This window comes from Patella vulgata, chromosome 5, assembly GCF_932274485.2.
Source record: "Patella vulgata chromosome 5, xgPatVulg1.2, whole genome shotgun sequence".
NCBI lineage: Eukaryota > Metazoa > Mollusca > Gastropoda > Patellidae > Patella > Patella vulgata.
The window spans coordinates 54,866,910-54,877,526 of NC_065883.2; the positions used below are offsets into that span (position 1 = coordinate 54,866,910).

General features: G+C 38.5%; 1 protein-coding gene across 1 annotated transcript; it reads right to left on the reverse strand.

Moving 5' to 3' along the window:
* Positions 1–767: 767 nt before the first annotated feature.
* On the reverse strand, positions 768–9,561 carry LOC126821113 (uncharacterized). The gene is made up of 3 exons (XM_050549438.2): positions 9,074–9,561; positions 5,274–6,289; positions 768–2,728 (listed from the first exon to the last, which is right to left on the reverse strand). Exons 2-3 carry the CDS (start codon positions 6,282–6,284, stop codon positions 1,088–1,090), a joined length of 2,652 nt encoding a protein of 883 aa, XP_050405395.2. The 5' UTR covers positions 6,285–6,289; positions 9,074–9,561; the 3' UTR covers positions 768–1,087.
* Positions 9,562–10,617: the final 1,056 nt, after the last annotated feature.

Sequence of the window (10,617 nt, forward strand, 5' to 3'; positions counted from 1 at the left end):
GCATTATGATCACCTACACAAATGAAACATTTGAATTTAGCTGGGCAGTTTCTGATTAGATGTCCTGATCGTAAACAACGGAAACATTTCCCCTTCTTTCTTAAAATTTATTTCCGGGTTGATGGATCAATAACAGTTTTACAGTTTATAGATGCATGCGGATTAGCACAAAAGCTACAATATGGAGTTTTAGCATTATTATAATCAGGCTTATTACCAGTCAGTAATGTAGATGTGGTTGTTGGTTTAGGTCTGAATCTCTGAAAGTCTTCTGACCGATTTGGCCTAGTACTAGTAGCACTTGATTCTTTAGATTTCATGTAAAAACACCTTTCCCTAGCTTCAAGTTCCCGTTTGATAGCAGATAAAAGTTCATCAAAATTGGTGATGTCACCAAAAACAAGCGCGTGTCAAAGAGGGGGAAGGGGGCCCACTCGAAACAAACTAGGTCATTTCGGGACTAACACATGTTCAATTTTATTTCAATAGTTCGCTTGCGCGTAGGGGTCGTTAGCAGTGGGAGGAAACCGGAGGACTCTGAGAAAACCCACACGGTCGGACATGCGACCCAGTTCCATGAGACGTATAACCGGAGATTCGAAACCACGCCAGTTGACTTAATGACAGAACTTATGATACAGCGCGCACGTGCTAACCATTCGCCCCCGCCCCCCCCCCCCCCCAAGTACGGGAAAACATATAACAGTTAAGTATACATTCACAGAGACGACAATTAGTGGGAAAGTACCATAAAATAACGAAATATCTGTGTTTCACTGAATGATTTTATTTCCTACTACAAATATTGTGACATCAATATTGTGACGCATCGAATGATAAATGACAATGAAAAGGCTATTTTCAATTTTTGCCGGAAATGACAAAGAACACAAGAACATAATATTCCACAATGCTCAATACAACAACAGATGACAGAAATTAATACAACAACAAATGACAGAAATTAAAAACAATATTTTGCGGTAGTTTGGTAAGTACTGTCGCTTTTGTTTAAATAATAAATATTCAATTACAGAATACGACTATTTTATGCTAAGTCATGCTGAAAACCGGACCTATTTTTGAATTATATTTTGCATTCTTTTCCTGGTCGAACTTGCATATTGCCGGCAACAGCTGAGACCGTGGTGTTGGTTTTTGTGGTGCTCCGGGTGTAGCCCGCACTGGAACTACTTTTACCTCCTTCCATGATAAGTTTTTTAACACGATCATTGCACACAAAGGAGATAAACAAAAACACTCCTTGGCTGGCATTAATTAAGATGAATATGTAGGACAGGGCCGCTATCCTCGTTATTATTGCTATAAACCCAATCGTCCAAGTCATTCCAGTTAATGTGGATAACTTTATGTAGACAGCCGAGTGGTGTTCGTCTTGCTTGTTTTTCTCAATTTTGGGGCGATTTTTAATTGCACGAAGAGTTATAATAAAAAAAATAGAATTTGAAACGACAGTTATAGCAACTGGAAGTCCAAATGCAATTAGAATAGCCAGAGCAGACGACAAGTAACACACATTTGCTCCGCCATAACCGGTAGTGCCGCTGTCTGTTGCAACAATGTGCACCACCAGAGTTGCTGCTACTAAAACCGCAGGTAACCCGTAAATGTAAATACTGTATTGAAGAAAACGACGCCGTCGGTCGGCAGAATCGTCACGACTCATGGTGGTAAAAACTCTGAACATATGAAAAGAGCAAACGTTCATTGCGCAAAAAGCTGCCAACCAGAAATAATGGATAAACATAGCCATTGCTTCACAAACACCTTTGATTTCTGTACGTCCTGCTCCCACCAAATATAACAGCTGAGCTAGGAAGAGAGAGACTATGAGATTCATGTTGTTTCGACCGGGCATGCTCCTCAATGATTTAAAGACGCAGTAGACAATGAAGGCAACTAGGAGACATACCAGAGACAATATCGTACAAATTCTAGAAACCCAGGCTTCAGCTGTGGATGCCTCCCTTCCCAAGCTTCCATCTAGGATTTCTTGGTCAACGGCTTTAAAGTTATCCAAACAAATTTTAACACTACCATCTTCTTCTTGTTCGTATTGATCCGACGAAACTATTTCATTTGCCCATTTTACATAGAGACCATATTTCTCCATGTGATATTCATCTTGTTTCAAAATTATTTGTGGACACATCAACAACCCATTTACAGCCGTATATTCCAAACTTTCGATATTTTTTTCATTATATGACACCGCAGATACCGTCATACATGATGTAGACTTCGACTGTTTATTGAACGTTTGCAACTGACGAGCTTCTTCACTGGCGGAGGTAGTAAAAGTAAAGTTTTGGGACTCCGTCTGGATTACAAATGTCGTATTTCTTAGAGACAACAACTTTTGTTCAAAGTCATTCTGAAAAACAGCCTCGCTGGTAACCAAGTTAGCCGAAAAGAACATTTGGGATGTATAATGGGAACAATTTCCATAGGCACCAGTTGTATTAAACGCTACAACCCTCTCGTGAATATTAACTTGATTGCCCAATAAGACTGCACGGATATATTGTTCCAAGACGACTGGTAGATCGCTGAGGACGCCATCATTTTCTTTTAGTGAAATTTCATTGTCTAAGGTCAGACTGAAATATACTGAGTAAGCATTGCCGCTTGATTCTCCTAATATGGATTTACAGGTTTGGTTTCTGAGTTCACGCCCCGGGGAACAGCTTATTTTTCTACACTCCTTCTGAAAAATATATTTTTAGAAATAAATAGTTTTATATTGCCAGACAATATTTAGACAATAGACGTCCCCGATTAAACATTCTGGTATTAACTCGGCGCGAAGTTGAAACTGTAAATTAGTTTACGGAATCAGATGTAGTAGCCGAATGTCAATACAATTTTATAGAAAATGGCAAAAAATGGACAGGAAGCTTGCATGGGGTCGACTATACACAATTTACTGTTAGTACTGAAAGCAAATTGATTTGCTAAGTATATACCGTACGGATATTTTGTTTCTTATACTTCTGCATTGAAATATAATTTGCCCAGGCCGTCAGTTCTTATCCAATTTCCAACTGTCAGAAGATCTCTTAAGCACTGCCAACCTTGTGTATACTTGCCCTTGTCTCGCACATGTATAAATTAAACTGTAATCGCCACACGTGACAATGACTCCTCTTGGCCAGGCCCACAGGTAGCCCAAAAATGTTGGGTGGGGGGGGGTATGTTGTCTGGGTGCACCGATGTACCTACAATTGACGGTACTCTCCCCCCCGCCCCCCCCCCCCCAAAAAAAAAAAATTAATCACCAGATTGGAAAATAGGATTTGCACCTGAGGAGAGGAAGTATTAAATTGTGGGAAAATTTCAATTGTGAGTCTGAATTTTGCGATATTGCCGTATTATGATATTTTGATATGAACATTATAAAAATTTGAAGGAAGGAATACGACTTTAGCGTATCTATAATAATTTATGAGAAAAACGAAAAGTTCGGAATCGGATTAGGGTGCGACTTGTTTGAATTTTGAAGATTATCAAGCCTGGCGCGGGCTTGAATTAATCTCATCCCCGTCGTGAATTTGACTTGGAAAATGTCCTACAATCTCCAGATGACTTTCTTATGGTAGATTTCGTCGTGGGTGGCCCACCAATTATGGGCGCCCCTCCGGGATAAAGCCGTTTTAAGGCGCCTCATTGATCAAGTCGTGGGCGCCCCATCAATCTCACTCGGCATTATGCATTATGTGCGGCCCGACAATCATATATTGTCAAATTTAAGGCGCCCCACCCATAATGTCATTATGGGCGCCAGAGATAAGACAGCTCACAGATCACACTGTTTTGAACGTTCCATCAATCAAGTTGTGGTGTTAATCGTGTGATCCATTATGAGGCGCCTCACCATTTGGAGGGGGGGGGGCTCATATATAACGACATGATTGGCGAGGCGCCCATAAAACCAAGTGACATTGGTTGGGCGCCCCGCCAATCTCGCCACGGACCCCCAACCAATGTCACTCGGCTTAATGGGGCACATGGTCGTTGGGTTCCTATTACGTCCAATGGTATTACGCCCCCCCCCCCCCCGGGCTAGCTACGGGCCTGTCAGTCGTCGACACATACCGTAATAGATCCTGGGATAACATGTATAGTCGTAAATTGTAAAGACCATAATTCCTGATCGGAAGACCTAGCATGGCCCCAACATTAAGGAAAAGAACACACTATTCTAAAGGTCACCAAACTGTTATTTCAAGCCCATAATAAGTATAAAAAATACATGTCGTCTGACCCCGTTTCCCTATATCAACCTTATTCAAAATTATACCTCAAATAGTAGGTTACCAGTACAAACCAATTGACGACCTTTATGGTAGCATCTAGATAAGTGACTTAAATATCTAGAAACCACAGATGCTGTGAAAATTAACCATCATTTTGCTGTACGTGTGACAGCTTCACGTGTGATCTTTGTGCAATTACTGACAGTAAGTTGTCTATTAACATATGTCGGCAGACAAAATTCGATGTTGGCCATTGCTAACAAAATCCTATGTGCAATAATAGGTGGGCTTTCCATATTGGCAACACAACCTGCCGCGTGCAAGAACCCTACCACTACTATTAGATTCAAACAAAACAAGTCGTATAAAAACTAAAAGTACGAGGATTATCAATTTGATAAAAATACAGATCTATATTTCGTTTCGTTTTTTTTTATACTTTCGATGGTCTACACTACATGAAGATCTGACAAGTGGTACTATAAGGTCGTTTCAGGGGTCGCACGAGCGGCTTTTGACTTTATGACGCCAGCCATTGATTAATCAATCAGAGTGGATGTTTCTAGTGGTTTACCCACAGTTCCGGCCGTAACAGATCGTTTCATTGGCTTATCCCTCACTTCAACCAAAACGCCGGTAATATAACAACTCTTCCAGATCCTAGTGTAGTGAAGACAAGTAAAACGAAATTTTGAACTATAAAAAACGAAACGAAATATGATCTGTGTTTTAATCAGACTGGAGGATTATCTAAATAAATATTTGATGATGACATATTATACCTATTGGAAATATGGCGACGACCGCATAATTTCTGAAATGCAGATTTTAATCAGGTTAGTATTATGGTAATTTAGAAGTTGGTAGTCGCCTACTTGCTAGATAATCCTCGTAGTATGAGGACGTTCTAACTTGTACAAAGCGGTTAAGGTTGGATGGGGTATATTGGTGCAACTTCAATTAAACAAAAAGCAGAAAACACACTTCAATATTTACCTTTTCTTGGTCATAAACAGTTGCTTTAGGACACTGAGACTTTGTGACCTCATCACTTCCATAAATAACATCACTAAAGTCAAGTAGCGCTGTAAATGATGGCGTGTTCAAGGGACGATGTCTTTTGCATTTTATCTTTAGAACTCGTTCGGGATTTTCTGTGTTGCAGATGAAACAAAAAGGGTTGTTATAGAAAATACCATCGACTTCTTGTATTGTTCTGTAACTATGACACGCCTTTTCCACAAATTCATCATACTGTGACCATAAACCAGTGGCGTTACACTTTGCTATTGTTCCTTTGCCATTAAAACACGTTCTTGTTGTAACGCCATGCGGAGCTTTAAATTTGACAGTACAGTTCGGGTGGTGAATTGAATTATTGACAAGCTCCATCAAGGTCGAATACGCCTCATTTGAGTACGTGTCTAAGTGACATTCTATTGACATCTTCCATTTTCTTGTGTTGGTCACGTTATGGCATAAAGCACAATATTTGTTTTTGTATGTAGTGGTGTTGTCCATGGTTGTCACCGGTTCTGACGCCGTTGAATTAAAGCACTTCACTCTCAGGCCAAGGTCGTTGCTAGGGCATGTAGCTGTCATATAATATTTTTCGTTTTCGTTCACCCGCAATTCAAAGATTTCAACAGGATACACACTTTGAACTAATGAACTCACACAATCAAATCTCTTGGTTACTTTTTTGGGTTGACGTAAAGCGATGTCGGGACAGCAGTCGCCGTAATAGGAACACGCCTCATCACATTGGCATTTATTGCACTTTGGACAACTATCAGATGCAAAAACTGCATTTTCGCAGACACTGTCCGAAGAACAATATCTGGAATGGTTATAAATGACTTTAGCAAAGAAAATTTCAGTTTCGTTCCTTTCATCAATATGAGGTTCGGGTGACGTACCAAGGGTTCGGGTTGGAGGTTTTCGGCGTCTATCTTTGGTTTCTACAAGCAATAAAGCTCCAAATAAGAGATACGCTTGAAGAAGCATATTGTCTGAAATAGCAAAAACAAGATGTCAAATATTTAAGTAGTAAACTCCACCTATATATGTAGTATCGAGTCGAAAGTACATTAAATACAGACCCCAATAGACTTTTGCAGTCTATTCGAAATGGTATAGCATACTCAATATAGATTTTCATAGGCATTATATAAAAAAATAGTAGAAAAGGAATCCAAGACTTGCAAAATGAAAGGTACCGGTAATCAAAACACGAATAAAGTATCCCTAATACTAATTGTAAAGAAATAACGTCGATTCCACACACACTTGGAAATTATAGGGATTAACATAAATATTATTTTCTTTATTTTAATTATTCGTGGGGGAAGTCAGACAACCCAGATAAAACCAACAGGGTTAGGCAGGTGACGACATATTGAATCGATGACCGGTGATTCTCAACCAGTGTGCCGCGAGATATTTTTAAGTGTGCCGCGACATTTTGAACGACCCACTAAGAAAATGTGAAAAACCACGTGATCCCAATAGAGGATTCACTGGTGTCTACTGGTAAGTTCATAGCTCTGTTTTACTTTATGTAGCTTGAGTCATTCTATGTGTCTACTTTATTTAGTTTGAGCCATAGTATGTCTCTATGACTAGTCTGTGTCTACGGTTGTATGCCGTCTATGACTTGCCATGTTTTTTATTTTTCGAATTCAAAATATTTTTCATGTAATTATATTTAGCCAGGTGTGCCGCTATTTTTACATGTGCTCCAAGGTGTGTCGTTGGCAAAAAAAGGTTGAGAACCACTGCGTTAGACCATTACGTCTTCATTATCCCAGTTGGGGCAGAACAGTAGGAAGTTAAACCCAATTTCATTTCATTTCGTTAGACCATTAGGCCACCCAACCTCAAGAAAACAAAATGAAGCATTGTGGAAAATCCTATCGCTGTATCATAAGGTCTGTCATTGAGTCAACTGGCGTGGTTTCGATTCCTCGGCTGTACGTGAGAAGGAGTAGGGTCACCTGTCCAACCTCGTGGGTTTTCCCCCTACTCAAATGACCTAGTTTGTGTCGAGTGGACGTTACCCCCCCCCCTCTCTCACACCAGCAGAAAAATCAACCTAGCTGTTTTTAGTGTTTTGAAAAATAATCCAATAAATTGGAAAAATTAATATAAAAACAATGACCTAAATAACAAATTTCAATAACACTAGCATGCACCGCAAAAATAATTAATATTCCACATTGAATTTGCATAGGATCCATTTTGATATGATTCATGCTAGTCAAACAATCTCAAAAACTTGATGATAAGGGTAATAACTCTGCAACTAATTGATCCGCAAGTTTGAAAAAAAAATCTAAAAATACTCGGACCTCTAGACGGACCGAAGGACAGGGTGACGACAAATGCCGAACATATTGATATGGGCAAGTATAATTTTTTTTTAAATCTGCCGAAAAAGGGATATATATATGGCCCTTTCAGGATTTTTGTGGTCTATAGCGGAGCATAGCCCCCTAAAATATAATTCACATCACCCTGATCGGCCCTTTCTAATTTGTCCCTCGTACAATAAATGCCCTCGATTTCGCGCCTGTTATTTATATTTATTGAAATTCTCCATATTTAGTTTTTACCAAATGATATAAAACTAATATAATAATATAAAGTACAGTTAAATCAATTGTCTAATTAACCCGGCTATAGCAGAACATATTATAGTAATAATAATATTATAAAAGGAATGAACGGGGCACTCTTACAATCAACTTATTATCTGCTAGGAATGTGTGATTTAATGTAAACAAGCTGGAAACGAACGTGGTATATATAGAGAATCTATTTATTACAAAGATAAATTGTTTAAGTATATCAAGTAAATTTATCGACTGTTAGGTGAAATGAAGCACACCTGAAGCACACTCCGATGAGCTTTAAGCCAGAAATCTTTCTTGTGGTGATGAGATACTTAGATTTATTCAAAATGATTGAAAATTATATTTCTGTACCGAACACTACACGGTTAAATACGAATGGTTTTCTTTTCAAATTTCGAAAATATGTTTCTAGCAATCGCTATAATATATGTTTTGTTGAAAACGACTATATTTTGAAAATTTTAAACTTAAGCACATAAAGTAAAAATCCCCTACATCAAATATAACACTTATAAAGCGAACTGTTTGGATTGGTTTATTGAGGTTCAAATGATAGAAAATGTTTTCTATTGACAAAAACCGTTAAAATAAACATTTAATTAATTAATGCCCCGTGAATAACATTGCAAGCTATAATATTGTGAATGTTGAATCTCTGAAAGGAATATCAATCCAAAAATTGTTCATTCTCGGTCAGTATTTACACATATGTGATTAATTAAAAATTTGTCAACATTCGGTATACTCTGCAGACAAATAAACAAGCATGTCCAAACCAAACCAGTGTCACGTATAACCTCGCTAAAACTTCCGAGGTGACCCTTTTCAATCCGATTGAATCCATGTCGTGAGGTTTATCTGGGGTTGGTATTTTCATTTTGTTTTCTTAGTTAAATCAATTTGGGTATATTTAGCGTTGATTCAGTGGAGAGAATTTTTTTTTATGTCTTAATAACCCCTATACATTGATCGACACCCAATCTCAACACAAAAAGCGCGAATATATATATGCGGTGACGCACTGTATATTTCAAAAATATCAAAGTAATCCATTTAATGCCTATTATATATTTGAATAAATATCAGTAGTAATTCATCATTTTAGCAAATTTAAATAAATAATGGCTTGCAAGTATGCTAAACTATAAATTATATACTTACCCGACTAACAACCAAATTCTTTGTTATTATATTAACTCTGGTCTCAGTTCCCAAACCGTTTCATGTGTCCTCCTGGCATTTTTATTTGACTAACTGCGTAACTTAATAACTTATATTGTCGTTTCCACTCTCATCCATAACAATTCACACTACTTACTGTAAATTACAGCCCACACAGTTCACATATTACGTCAGTTTTTCTCACACTCACCAAAGCACGTTTACAAAGTTTGAATGGCAGGCGCAGAAACACGGATCATCGTTTGGCACGAAATCCAAATTCTAAACTCCATCACATCTATTTCTGTTTTCATCAGTCGTCGATATATCATGTAAAATAGTGTAGGTGGACTTTGTTCGAGGCTATTACTCTGACTGGTGTGGAAGTGGACATTAAAGCCCAGTATATCGCCGAATAAACTAAATGGGGTTTAACGTCCTACTTTTCTGCTCCACCCGGGCGAATAAAAACGGGAATTTATACGTCATGCAGTGTGCCTTGAGGGAAATTCTGTCCGGACAGCGGCTATTTTCTAAAATCAATACAAAAGACCTCAGATCATAAATGCCCCTAACTCCTATTTAAGCCCATTTCTTAGGTTTGAGTTAATGCGCAGTGGGAAGCTTTGTTGCACTACCAGATTAACAGGATGCTAAATGATAACTACTTATCTATTGTGATTTCCTCTATTTCAAATTGAGACAAACTACAATAGTTCTTCACAAGACGTTGAATCTACTTGTACAATTTTCAAGACGTAACATAATACGGCCAGGTTTTATACAAAAGCCATTAACGTCAATTACAGGAATTAATGACATTGATAACTTTTATCTCTATTTCAAGTTTGTAAATTCTGGAATGTATCAGATTAACAGAAATGATTTCTTTGCCAACATCTAAATCTGTTATAAACATACTTGATGATGTTTGGAAAATCATTAAAGGGGCAATGTTATTATATCCAGTTCGCTGGGGGGGGGGGGGGGGGTCACCGCGTGGTGGCGTTGTGAGTAAAAGTTGGCTCGTTAACCTGTAGGTCCCGTGTGCGATTATGTTGGCGAAGAAAGTTCATAGCGATGTTCCAGTATCCCCCCAACTTGTCAGTGATGCAGGGCATAGGGCTTGGCAAGGGGCAACGTATATTCGTTCGGATGGGACATTGGCGTGCACGTAAAAGAACCCTTGACAATTGGAATTCGATATAAGAGTAGACCGCAGCGCCGCTGTCTGGGCAAAATTTCCCTCATAGCACTGCCTGGCGTATGCACTGCATGGCGTATGTCCGTCCGTCAGAGTAGAACATTAAACCCCATTTCATTTCACCAGTTCGCTGGACCCCTTAAAAACGAATGCAAAATGCACATGAATCGTAAATGAAAGCGTAATGGATTGACAGGTTGGTCTCACAATTTGAACGCAACCTAACACGATTTAACTGCAGTCAAAGCAAAAAATAATTGAGAATGCCTTTTAAATGCAATTGGATTTCTTTTTTATATTCTGAGGGTATTATCCAGATCAGACAATAATTTAAGCCATA